Below are 13,824 nucleotides of genomic sequence, written 5' to 3' on the forward strand. Positions count from 1 at the left end.
AAGCTCAACTACACTCTTAAAGATGCATTGTGGCTATAGCGCTAGGAAGATTAGGCCTATTGATCAGCTGACTATCTGGCTACATTTTAACGATTTCAAAAGGTTTATCTTGTCTCCACCAGACCTTCCGGTGGACAGAAAACAATAGTAGAAATTGTCCAAATAGGAGGACCATTTTGCTTGAGGAGTTGTCCTGCTGTAGGAGTGAACAGAAAGGTGGAGACCAGAACGTCCGAAACTAGCTCAACATCCTAAACGGTCTCAACGAAGTTACACAAACGATCGCGACTGAGAAAAGAGCACTACATACAGAAGGCTGGAGTTCAAGTAGATAAGGTCTGTCATGTAAGATGTTTGGGGAAGTTGGCACCCTGGTATACAAAGGAATTGTACAGGTGAAAAATTTGATTCCGTGACGTTTTCTATAGGGCGTCAAAATTGCCAGCGCACGGGCAAAAGGTCTAACTTCTGCCAAGGCATTTGATACTTGACATAAGTCCATTCTAGATCCATGTTCCCATCCGCAGAAAGTAGTCAGAAATTGATATTTCACACCCCCATATACAAAGCGCTATAGGGCCTATAGAAAGATACAATGAGACCTAGAGCGTCATACAAAATCGCACAAGAAGAACCTATACATGGCAGAGTTGCTAAACGTCTTGCCTTGGTATGGAAAAATTGCCGACTTATAGATCATAATAACTTATCAACTGACATCACAAACACAGTAGCATTAGTCTTACCAACCTCTTGTGATCCGATGTCTTCCCCGCAATCTTCGTGCATGCAAGGAAATGGCCGCAGTACAACACTGTAGAAACTGTCTTAATCCTGCTCCTGCTACCCTTCTTCTGAACCACCAGCGCCTATGGCTATACGCGCATGTCGCTCGTGAGCAATGCACCCGGAGACGTGCGTCAATGCATCCCTCTCATGAAATAATCAGATCTTCTTTTCGACCAATTTAGCAATTCCTTTTCAATCGTAGCACGTCCCTCTAAAACATCAATCCGATGAGCCTGAATTATGGTCTGCTTCACTCACGCAAATTCAAAGTGAATCAGTTGTTCTTCCTTGATGATGGAACTGTGAACTAGAGAGGCTGACTGGTCGCCAGTGACGAGCTCGCCGCTCTGGTTGGCCCTGGCCGCGCGCCAGACAAAAGCCAACATACAAAAACCCATCACAACGTTCCCACGATTCGTCGACGCCAAATGAATACGTAAATAGCTGCTATCATTAGTAAATAAAAAGCCTACGAATAGTATCTCCATCAACAGCGGCCTTGTCTCTTGTTTATGTATAACCCTCTCTGCTTTGTGCGGGCTATTTATAGTGTATAGGGGCTTGCACAATAGTACAGAGAGAGGTCCAGCAGATCTGAAATAGCATGAACACGAGATAGCCGTATCGATAACTGGACTGGAAGAATGCTCGTAATATTATCGTTTTTAGGCGAGGGGATATCGGAATCAGATCAATGTTGGCTTTTCAGCACATATCAAGGGTCGACGAAAGACTGTGCCCTTCTTGACAAAAGCAACGGAAGAGAGTAAGATACACTGTTTTGTAGCGCTAAAACTGACACGTAGATAACAGAAGGAGACAGGTATACATGAATAAGTACAGAAGTTACCAAGTTAAATGGAATTTTAGTCACCATTTGTCCGCCCCTCGGCGATACTTTAACCATCATCAGTTGAGGATACGTATACATTCCATACTGACAGATCTAAACTCCCGAAATACCAATATCGAAATATCATGGGTAGTCGTAAGCTAGAAACAGGGTCTTTGAAAATCATATTTTCCTATAGTCTTTGACTTCTTTGACGTACTGAAGTTGAGTTACATAACAGTACTCTCGTACCTGGCGCGCACAAAGCGCGCACACATGACTACCAACAGGGGGCGGACTGCCCCGTAGTGGGGGGTCTTGGGTGGCAAACACACATAATGTCCACAGCACATGACCCGCACATGGCTCATTTACATATTAAGTGTTTGATTTTGATTGGTAGATTATAATAGCGTAAATCACATGTCACTTGACCGAATTAAATAATCTCCCGTGACCTGTCCCCCGGCGCACTTACAATCAGTGGACTCTGTCGTGATAGGGGCAGGTCATCACATTGTCTTTGTTTCATGTTCAACTATCAACTTGTCATTCTACATATATGCGTAAAAGAGCTCAATATATAACAAGCAGGTGGCCAGCGGTGTTATATCAGTACTGTGTCTTTGTGACCTGACTGTGTCTGAGATGAGCCAACGCCTAATACAAGTGCCACGGGGAAGATCTAGGTACCCACAATATTTCAGGCAAAGAAGACAGAAGAATCAAATCAAACAAACGTTACAAAGACGGAAACAAGGGAAGAAAAGAAATCCGTCCAGTGTTTGTATATCCGCTCATCCCGCTGTTGTGGCCGTCTATCCGGTGTGTCAGCCCGTGTATCAGGTATGTCACTCAGCGGGCTTATGTCTGGTAAAGACTGTTTGTTGGCGGATATGTGGTTTCCAAATTCAGGGATGTTCTTTGGACCGGTCACGGAAACCTGTCTGTTTTGTATCCCGTTTGTCACGAGATAGACACTAAACGGTTGTTCTAGAGAACACCTTGCTGAAGTTGTCATAACTTTCTTCAGACATGCACTAAACAAGGAGTGACAAAAGCGGGCGGAACCTGCCCGGGTGCTCCACACAGGTCAATAACTGCCCTGACCTTCAGAAAGGCGACTGAGTTTGGCCTGCGAAATACTACGGATACACCAAAGTCATCACAGGTGACATAGACTTATGTGTAGCGTAGAAAAGTTTGGTAATTGAAATGTTTTTAACAAGAGAAGTAACCAGTTAGCTTTACGTATATAATAGTCCTGAAGTCTTAAGAAGCACCAACATTATACAGACGAGTAAACAAATGTTCAAGGCCTTGGGCATTACGACACACGTCAGACAGAAGGTCGACAGTTTGGCCTCAAAGCACCTGTTGTTTCTACCCCAGTCTAAGGTGTTGCGCGCCCCGTGCCGAGACACACTACCTTTGTTGTCGTTTGATCAATCAATTCATTATGTCATCACATCAGTGGCAGACAAATTTTCATAGCTCTGTGTCGTCATTCATTAAATTCAAAAAGACTATAACGTTGCAGCTTTGAGAGCCACTAACACAATGCATTTGCAGACAGCCGGCCGAGATCTCTTTCCCAACTTCCTGTGTTCCCAACAGGTGTGTAGGCCACATGACGTACAGTCACCATCTCTTGTTACAAAAATAATTTCAAAACTTCTCCGACAAACATGTTGTACCAATGATATGCTGCATTGCAATAAAGAGAAGCATTGTTTTGCTATTGGTTTTGATGGAACGAACCAATCAGAGCTTGGAACTGCCTTGAACCAATCAGAGCTGACATCAGCAAATATGAAGGGGTCATTTGCTGTCCGGAAAAAATATGAAAACCTTTATCAGTATTTTTTACTCGCGCACTATAGGAAGAGCCTAATGGTATAGTTTGCGAGTCTAGTAGCTTGGCAAATGACTATACTCTACAGGGAAACATTCTTCATTTTCGAGAAGATGTTGCCTTTCTACTTGACCAGTGCTTTCGTGTAATTGCTTCATGCGGCAGTAGATTTTTTTCTAGACTTAAGCCTGTCATTCTGTTCATTGTCGCTAAACGTCACTTTGTATACCCGTGAATCTTTATAATGACAAAATCTCCTTCATTGCTATGTAACCCGGTATCTCTAAAACAATAGCAGAGTCCGACAACCTAAAATAGGCTAACTTTAGGGCGACATAGCTCACTTCTGACTGCAGTCTAGTTATCCAAAATGGTTCCAAGAGGTTTTGTTACTGTATCAAAGCCCATGGATATATTTTACAGCCTGAATTGACTTAGTCTGACTGTCGTACTTCGCCCTTTTAATGGTTCATACTGGGCATCATCGGCTTGAAACTGACTCGGCTTTGGTTAGTCTCTACTGACTTACCGCTAGGTGACGCTATCTGTACAGTTCAGTCATAATCCGCTAGGTAACGCTATTTGTACCGTTCAGTCATCTCCATCACCATGGTGCACCAGCAGCTCTTACTAAGGCCACAGCAAGTAAATTTTGTGGATGACATCAGCGCGCGCATTAATTTTCACCTGATTTCAGAAGAAAAAAACAAGATTTTTTTTCTTCTGCAGGGATGGTCAACATGACGATAAAGTACCAAAATAAGCAAATATGTTGTGTTGTAGCCTAATGATTGTACTTGTAGAAGGGACACTTGTTTAGGTACCAAGGACTGTTGTCGTAGAAATGAAACTTATTGGATAGTTGTAAAAGTAACACCAATATGGAAGCTATGAGTGTGGTTACCAACTTTGTTGGTGATGCCAGTCTACCACACTAGTGTCACTTTTACCACACCAGTACATGTCTTTAAATACAGGAATGAATACCTTGTTGGGTCTGATACCATGTTTTGTCCCTCTAATTCTTTTTACAACAGTCATCATAACTTTATGGTGCCTATTTTTGGAAATGTAGCCATCTTGTTTTTTTTTTCACCCATCTTTTTTTTTTTTCGCCCTATCGCACTATTTTTGCAGTCTGCAGAGGATGTCATCCATAAAATTTACTTGCTGTGGCCTAAGATCTGCTAACAGGTTCCTTATGTGAGCATGTATAGAACTGTGACGATATAGCAAAAAAAAAGACACAACAACGGGAAAAGTACATGTGCTTTTTGAATAGGTCTTCGTACAACAATTTTCGGTATTTCGTGTCTCACTCTGTGACTATAAATGGTATGTTGCTTTTTGATCGGATAAAAGGAGAATGGGGCTATGTTGTAAGTAGAATATACATAGAAGTATGAGGCACTCATCTGTGTCATCTGTCCCATATAAATTCCGACGGAGATTAACATGTTTCTTACTTGATGGTGAAAGAAAAGATTCGCTTCACTACAGGCTAAATTTAGCCCACTGCTGACATCGGATAATTCGAACCTGTTGTCTCTGTTTGCTAAATTTGAGACTAGAGAGACTATTGACTCAAAAGCGAACCATGTGTTACCCAGCACCAAGAGACCACGTCTAGCGAAATAATAGACGTTAAATGAGGACAACAACAACAACAACAACGAGACAAGAGTCTGCCCAGATCTGTCAGAAAGCATTTTTAGCGACCACTTACAACCTGCTCTCCTGTACATCTGGTGCATTTGTTGCTGACGGTTCGACAGAGCACAGTACGGCTTCTACCTACGTGTCCATCCAGCACGTACTACAAAACCTTACTGTAGTCATGAACGCCAAAGGCGCAACATAAACCTTTCTTGTGGAGTTTTTTGTACACATCTACAATCTCCATTTACATTCTCGACCAGATTATTTCTCGGGCTGGTAGACAACCTGCTGGGAATGATAACCGCACTTTTTGTTCAAACGGTCCATGTTCCAATGAATTACCCCTGTGTCGTTTGTACCAATGACATCAACTGTCTCTGACACGAAAAGTATAGGGGACACCTTGTGGACAATCTTATAGAAGACGTCGTTGTGTTCAATTGTGTCATGTTGTCTAGCTTGTGTTGTGTTCTGTTGTGATGTGTTGTGTTGTGTAGGCTGTATGGTGTTGTCTATGGCCTAATGGAAAATCATGAATTGGACATGGAGGGAAATGATGACAGACAAGCGTCTGTTTTCTGAAAGGCTTACGTTATTTTTCCGGACTGATCTAATCACTCCTAATCCGGCTTTCACTGCTAAAGCCATTGACTCAATAACGCATTTTCGGTTCAGTACATAACTGGGAAACCAGGAAAGACCTGCCGAATCGATGTATTTAGCTTTGTAGTAACCTCATTGACCGAGGTCCTATCTTGTGTTCCGTTACGAAAACAATATACAGGATATATGAATTTATTTCATGACTCGATAGGGTTTCTACGATTCAGGTCACCCTGCTGTTTGTGGTTAGGTAGGTTGGGTTGGAAGGCAGAACGTAATCAGTTTGTGTGTGTGCATTACGCCTTATCTACATAGCTATCAAATTCGTTTGACTTTTGGATTTTCTTAGGAAATGGCCTGTTGACCTAAGAAATGGATAAAAGCGGAATTTGATTACTTTTTATCCATGATCAGCAAAGCCTTATCAGCTGTACACAAATAAAAGTGTCACTCATGCTCAACGATGAAGTCTCTGCAGTAAGTATGGTCTAACATCCGACGTCAGTCGAATTGTTATGACGCTATTTCAAGAATTCTAAAAGAAAGCCGTCAGTATAGCCAAATCTAAAATTAAAAGTGACAAGTCTATCCAAGGAGGTTAATGATAGGCCTCCTTTTCCGCTCGAACAAGCTAAGTTTCGTGGTTCGGCCGCAGTCCTTAGTCTTAAATCTACAGAAGGGGCTTTAAAAAACAAGAGTATATCACATGTTCCCAAGTACACAGCGGAAACAAGTGTATCTCCCGTATAGACATATATCTCCCACTCCACCCCCGCCGTGAAACGTCCGCCACCCACCCCCACTGTCGCCTGTCACGACGCCTCCGCCCTCTGGCGGACTGATGTATATCTACAGGAAGGAAGCCAAGGGTGGGGTTTCAGGCTGTCTGAGGTGCAACTTTTCAGACTGGTCGGGCGGTGGTGGCCTCAGGGTATGTTGATAGTTGTTTTTTAGGCACAACGTACATGGATTAATGGTCGCTTACAAAGTCGTTATCAGAAATATACATTTGTATATATATATGCATAACGTTAACACCATATTATCATATATATTACCATACATTGGGAGTACATAACGGCATGCACTAATCATAAGGAGTTGTCTATGTTCTACTTTCCGCCCAGGTAATTGTACACTATATAGCACGCCTGCTGCGTGAGTTGCATTTTGACTGTTTACATACAGGAATGACATTTACAGCTCAACTTCACTTCAAAGTGGCGTTAAATAGGTTAATGGGTAGAGGGGGTATTGCGGGAAAGACAACAGAACAGGACAATAGATGCCATTGTTGATACTTCTGCTGCACATTGTGGTGAAACAGTCTTCACTTTAAATACCTCGTCAAACAGTCGTATTTCTTGAACCATACTGGGCCCATACCCCACATTGAAATTCCAAAGCTTCTCGCCACAAAGACGCTTACAAAGAAACCTTGAAAAGTCATTACTGCTCTTCTCGCCAATATCGCGACCCTCCATTGTCCTCCTCTCTCAGCCGGATACGCCTGGTTACCCTGTCTGGTGTTTTCCCGCCGTCGGCTGTCCAATCCCGACATTCCTGACATTGACCGTGAATTCTTCAGATACTAATGTCCAGAAAAACCTTTTGCCCACTGGCGATTGTTATCTGTTGCCATGGTAACTTTAAAACTTCCTTAACTTGATGCTCCGCATATGTGTCGATGAGAAGGCATAAACGAACTTTTCACCCCTCTCACAAGACAATATACACATCCAGAAGTCAGGTGTACCTAGTATGAGAAGCGTTTGTAAGGCCAAGGTGTGTTGTAGCAGTACAACAGTTGACGAAACAAGAAACAAAGTTTGTAGGTGTCTTACGTTTCAGGAACTTGAGGAAGCGACCTTTATGAAGGATTGTCGAAGATTACCGGTTCACGTAGCCTGACTAAAATCAAGCCCCTAGCGGCCGGCCCTACAATTGCCGCCACCCGTAGGAGAGGGGGGAGGGGGTCATTAAGCCCAGCCGGCGAGAGCTTGTGTAAACACAGGCTACCGGTTCACGGTTCACAATGACCTTCACTACAGGCATGCAGCAGGGCGGTAGATAACACCCCCACCTTTCTTTACTTCATAGCAACGTCGAAGCAGTTTACAATCTGACGTTTTCGCTCTGACGTCATGGCAGACGAGTGCGAAAACAAGGGTCCATGGCTGTCTATGGCTGTATTCAACAGTTATGAGAAGATATATAAAAGTAAAAACGCTACAGAATTGCACTGTCCCGGGCTTTCACCGCAACAGCAACAAACGGAACAGACATACGGGCAGTGCGAAGCTGCTACTTACACAGCTATGTTACACAACGTGCTAATATTACAACTGGATGATCTGTGCAAGTGAACCAGCAAAAAACATGTCAAGTATGTGAGGCCCTGGATATATACTGTGTCAACCTTGACCCGTGCTTTCCTTTATTTTATTGAAGGTTGATGAAAGTAATTCAACAATGTTATTTGTTTTCTTCATTGTGACTGTGGCTCACTGCGGGGACATTTTTACTATGAGAAGAGGGATAAACGATAGTTTCTTAAGGCGCCCAATTTCTCACACATTTCACCTTAATCCGTTTGTGTCTAAAAGTCACATGATCTTAAGGGCCCAAATGTCAAGGTAGTGACATTCTTAAGGAGTTGAAGTGTGAAGTACCCATGTCTACAAATGGTCCATAAAGCCCCGCGGCTCCGGCGCAGCCCCAGGGGGGATTAGACCAGCCTGACCCGCTGAACTTCGCCACGGGGGTGTCATGTAATCTAAACCTTGGGCTCTGGGCGTCACGGAAGGAATTCTGTCCTCTCCCCGACATGCACAGATGAGGTGTCGGGGCAGGGGCATCAGTCAAGTTGATATTAGAAGGGTCTACAAGGGGTTCCTGCGCAAAATGTATAATTCTGGTCCCATACCGGTTCTAAATAAGATTGCAGAAATTAAGAACTTCATCGACTTTATTTATGTTATTATGGATGCTTCATGAAATAAATATCCATGAGTGTTACTAAAAAAGGTGGCAACGAAAGGAAACCGCTATGTCACCAACGTACAGTTTTTTAGTACAAGGAGAATTTTCTGGACAAGCGCAAAATTATGATAAGGTCTGTATAAAAATAAGATATAGGCTCGAACGCGGTTGGGTTGGTCCAATTTTAGTCAGAAACAGGTTCACAAACCGCTTGACCACGTCAGCTAGAGAAACTGGAAACTCGTAACCCCCGCTGAAATCCTCGGCGATGATGAACAGTGGCGTCCCTTCCCTGGTCGGTTGTCTATTTGAAGATCCTATTGTGCCCGCAAATATTTGAGGAAGTGGCAGTCGAAACGCAGGGCGGCATTCCTGAGACGTGGGGACCAGGCACAGGGTGTCTGAGTACACGAGAAAAGACTGCTAGCGCTGTACAGCCGGATAGAAGTTACCGAATCACCAAAGTACAGACGATCTTTGAAACACGCACGGGGCACTTAGAACAGAGGGCAGACGCGCCCTGAGCTGTGCTGGGACCCTACAGCTGCCTGCGACCGGACGTCTGGGTAAAAACTGCGCACGCCTTTCTTGTCGGTGATCTTTTCTTGGACCGTTCTTTCTCGGCAGCTTCCCCATCTTGCGGAGCGTTCTGCTGTCGTGGTTGACAAACAGGCGTTATGCGCTAGAGGATTGTCCTGAAGGCAACTTGGAAAAGAGTCAAGGAGTAGACGCTGAGAGAGGGAGGCGGGGCCGAAAGACTGAGGACGGTAAGCAGATCTAAGAATTTTTTTTTTTTTTAATTCACATAATTTTGTGTGCTGTCGCCATGTGAGTCTAGACACAGTGTTGGCTAGTACGGTACCCACAAACGTGTGCATGGTGCTTTCAGAAGTTTCCAAAACATTGTGAATCTGACCTTAACCACGTCCAGGTAGTTGTAGTATGACGTGCGACTTCAATTCAAGTCAATTCTTGAATGTCGATGAGGCCCTGATCCTACTTCTATTAAAGTCATACGTATGCGCACCTATATGCTAACACATTATGATAGAAAGTGACAGATTTCTCAAATGCTGAAGGAGGTTACCATGGGTCAGCACGTTTGACGATGGATGATTTGAGCAATTTGAGCAAGTGCCGCGTACAGGCTTTCAGTGACGTCTAATTATCGACTATGGTGATGACAGTGAACACATGATATATCATTTGATATTTTGGGTTGACGTGCTCCTGTCGATTTACTTTGCGTCTTCTGGCCATGGCTTTTAAGTGTCGCACAGCAATCCATGACGGGTAGAAAGAATGTAGATTGGCGGAAATGCCTACTTCGTTTGGAAACGCACTACCTTTGAACACATAGGAGCATAGTACTCTCCTCTCCAATGAATGTGCCTCTTTGTGTTATATCTTTTATAAATGCCAAACGACGAGGAACTCAGAAGGAGTTGGTCGTAATTTTTGTCCCGTGTTGTTTCATCTGTTTTACCAACCAAACGTTACATAAGAAACAGGTGCAGCGCGTTATGAAACAGTCTGTTACGTATTAGGCAGGCAACTGGCAAAACCAGGATGGCAAGTGGAGCCGGAGAAAGCAGTTGTGTTGTTCTGATGAAGATAAATGATTGTCAAACAGGAGATGAATTGGGCTGCTGGCGGTGGGTTGGGAAAAGTGTCGTCCGTTTGTTGGACCCATAAGTCACTCTGCAGGGTTGGGCAGTCAGCATTGCCAACCATGGAGAAAATGCATCAACAACGTACGGGTCAATCTTATCTGGGAACTCTGTATGTGAAGGCCTCATCAAGATCAGAGTTCTTCTTTATAACTATCGCAACAGATTCTCTCAATTTTTGATATGTCGGGTAATATAGGAAATCTGCCCAAGTGACGCCAAAAGTGTCCCAAGTTAATTTTCGTAAATTACGCAAGCCTCAGTACACGATGAATCATCAAATACGAGGTGAATCGGTCCAAGAAGATGGTACAGTGCTTTAATGGGTCTTTAATGATTAATATGAAGCATGTACATCCATCCCCGGTTTTAGGGATGGGACTATTTGAGATCTGTTTGTTCTAGGTATTTTATATATGAATTAGATTGACCTAAGGCTAACAAGCTGTCAACAGATATCAATCCCGGAGACAGGGAACACTGTGCAGATTGGACATGTGTGGTGGCGCAGAGACTGTAGAGAGAGAGAGAGAGAGTCTGTTGTAGTACCACGGTAACCACGGTAGTACTACGTTTACTTATTCGTAAATGAAAAACAACAACAACCCCTTCAAAATCAACTCAAACTTCCGAGCTCCGTGGCTATTTACATCTCCGTGGTGTCAAAGTTGCCATGTGGTATTAATACTACTACTGTGGTTCGGCCCGACCGACTGCGAAAAAGGTCGGACGAACGCCAAGTTCAAACCGCAGGAACTTGAGCAGCTCACCCTGTATAAGTTTGCGTTGAAACGGAAGTATCCAAACGGCTTACCATCAAAATCGCCTTACTGTACACTACTGTACACTTGGCTAGCATAAGACACACTGCCTTGTTTGGTTATGCACATCGGAATGCTTTCTCCATACTTGATGTCATTCTCGTTCTCGCGGAAGAGTCATCAAGCTTCAAGAGTAAAACGGCACCAATCCTTACGATTCTCCAAGCTTGCTGCCCCATGTGGCCAGGTATTATTGCCAGGTAGAGGCTTCAGACGAGCTAGCTTTGCCCTGACTCTATGTACTCCTTGGTGATGGTGACGCCACTGTTTGGGACTGGCACTGTGACAAAAGTGACACAGAAGGAACATCAGTAGTCAGGATGCAGGCAGACCATTCATCATTTCACCCAAGCCAAGATGAAATGGGATCTCCCTGCACGTTCGAACTTGACTTTGTGGTTGAGGACACTGGCAATTACCCCCGAAATAGATCTTGCCAAACAACCTGAGCTGGACCCGGGTTCACAGACGTTCTCTAGACTGGCGAATCTTTCAGTCAGTATACAGATTTTCCTTCTGATTAAACGGCTGCTGATCATATTCTTGCAATTTTATGACAAAAACAGAATGTTTCGCAGCTCTTATAATCAATCATACAATAATTGTCTCGCCGTCCATGTTGATCTTCATATGAAATCACATATGTTTTGTGTGCTATAGGCCTGCATCAAATAAAAACTAACTCGAAGTAGGTTATTTCTGGTCATGATCTTAATCCATCAGGCGATATAAGCTCTATCATGTGTGGACAGGTCCCACTTGACCTTGGTGCGACCTTGCCCTTGGCCTTTCAACACATACTATGGATTCCTTCATTACATATTCATATTAAAAAAAACAGACCGATTCCGGACAAAATAACGAAGAAGGTGTTCCTGTATATATAATTAATTACAAAACACAACACGGGGTGACAAAGGGTCTTGATAGCCCCACCCACCCATTGTTCACCCCGATCAGATTCTCATAACTTTGTTTCCAATTAGACGGTGAGCATGTGCGAGCCAGCGGGCGGTGCTGTACAGAGGGCGATGGAAGCGGCGGTGAGGGTGCGAGTGTTGTGGGCCCTGTTGGTCCTCCTGGTGCCTGCAGTGGTCGGGGAAGAGCTGGAGACAGTCGAGATCCGTCTGAGGGGCGGGAGTGACGACAACGAGGGGCGAGTCGAGGTTTTGTACGAAGGCGAGTATGGGACGATCTGTGATGACGAGTGGAATATCAACGCTGCAAATGTGGTCTGTCGTCAGCTTGGATACAAGGGCGCTGTGGACTTCAAACGGAGCTCATTCTTCGGACCCGGAACAGGTAGGAACAAGCTTCCCCATACTAAATAACTCTAGGATATAGCATTCTATCCATGTCAATTTCGCTGCATTGTGCTGCGTTGTCTGTGATCACGGCTCCATCGGTAAACCGTCACATCCCTTCTGAAATACGATATATTATTGACTCTGGGGAAGACCACTTCATCCTACAAGCGAGAAGGTTTTCGGACTAGATCATTCCATTTCTAGATGATCAGATATAAACCAAAGAAAACAGCTTTGTAATTGGTAAGTGGAATCTGCAAGAAAGATAGATTTTAATTTAGGTTTTCGTTGAGTGATAAGATATAACATCCGTGAGTATATTGCCCTCCCTGTCCGTACATCTACTGTGCTGTCCCGCAATGTTGGTCATGTCCGTGGTTAAAGAGGGTCAAGTCGACTGAGATGGTCTGCCGACATGCACGGTCAGAAATAGTGGTGATGACGGTCAGGAGGGGGTCACGTCTGAGGGGACGGGGTCATTGACCTCCAAAGGGAGCTCACACCTGTACGGTAGGCTCTACAGTACCCTACTTTCGAATGGCGAGTCACGTGGAGTGAAGGACTACTCGGGTGTGATTTCTGTAACTCTGTAGCGGCTTTAGGTTATTAATGTGGACAGGTGCAAAGCATGGCAAGAGAGGCGTGTCGGGCTCGTTTGACCCTGGCGGTTTCCGGGTCACCTCCACCGGGTCTAATATTGCAGACGCCTTGTCACGTTCGTTCGTCAGATTCTAAACAAGAAGCTGTTGATAGAAGGTGACTTGAGGGTTTTTGCATGTGCTGTTTGGTACCCTTGGAACAGTGCTTGGACCTCAGCCAACAATTCTCAGCTATTCAGATAGCCCTTGACCTTGGTTTTGTCAGACGTGAGAGAAACCAGGGCAGTGATGGCGGGAACACAGACACTCGTTCCCAGGATATTGTGAGCATATGTAAACGGACGACCTATGGCCCTTGTATGTAGCATTAATACTGATTATATTTCAGCCATACCATAGGTATGGTGAAATATATTGTATTCGTAATGTTTCTTTCTTTCTTTCTTTCTTTCTCCTGTCAAATCTTCAGAACACGGTATCTCCCTTGTTCCTCAACCGAATGACTTGAAATTTGGCACAAGGGTAGAGTGGGCCAATACCCTCGGACGTTTTTTTCATTTTTTCGATATCTGTCTCTTAAATGATTTTATTAAGGTTTTTTGGTCATCTTAAGACCAAAACTGTATATTTGGGCCCCCTGTACCCTGGTATTATAACCGAATGAGCTGAAATTTGGTACAGATGTGCCTTGATAAGTCCCCCATATA

General features: G+C 44.1%; 2 protein-coding genes across 5 annotated transcripts in view; one reads left to right on the forward strand and one right to left on the reverse strand.

Moving 5' to 3' along the window:
* The window catches only part of LOC118414894 (cyclic nucleotide-gated cation channel alpha-3-like), a 54,565-nt gene that overhangs the window by 23,454 nt on the left and 17,287 nt on the right, over nucleotides 1–13,824 (reverse strand). Inside the window, exon 1 of one of the 2 annotated variants that reach the window (XM_035819182.1) lies at nucleotides 751–856. The exons of the other annotated variant lie outside the window; for it this stretch is intronic. The gene's annotated coding sequence lies outside the window, so the exon portion shown is untranslated. Of the gene's footprint in view, nucleotides 1–750; nucleotides 857–13,824 lie in introns of those variants that run through there. 2 annotated transcript variants of the gene reach the window in all.
* Nucleotides 6,565–13,824, forward strand: part of LOC118414895 (lysyl oxidase homolog 4-like) — a 32,598-nt gene continuing 25,338 nt past the window's right edge. For 2 of the 3 annotated variants that reach the window (XM_035819184.1, XM_035819185.1), the window contains exons 1-2: nucleotides 6,565–6,669; nucleotides 12,198–12,513. In XM_035819184.1, the coding sequence (XP_035675077.1) occupies nucleotides 6,580–6,669; nucleotides 12,198–12,513 (406 nt within the window). In that variant the 5' untranslated portion in view covers nucleotides 6,565–6,579. Of the gene's footprint in view, nucleotides 6,670–8,997; nucleotides 9,488–12,197; nucleotides 12,514–13,824 lie in introns of those variants that run through there. The other variant, XM_035819186.1, reaches the window with a different exon arrangement.

Source organism: Branchiostoma floridae, chromosome 4, assembly GCF_000003815.2.
Source record: "Branchiostoma floridae strain S238N-H82 chromosome 4, Bfl_VNyyK, whole genome shotgun sequence".
NCBI classification, from domain to species: domain Eukaryota; kingdom Metazoa; phylum Chordata; class Leptocardii; order Amphioxiformes; family Branchiostomatidae; genus Branchiostoma; species Branchiostoma floridae.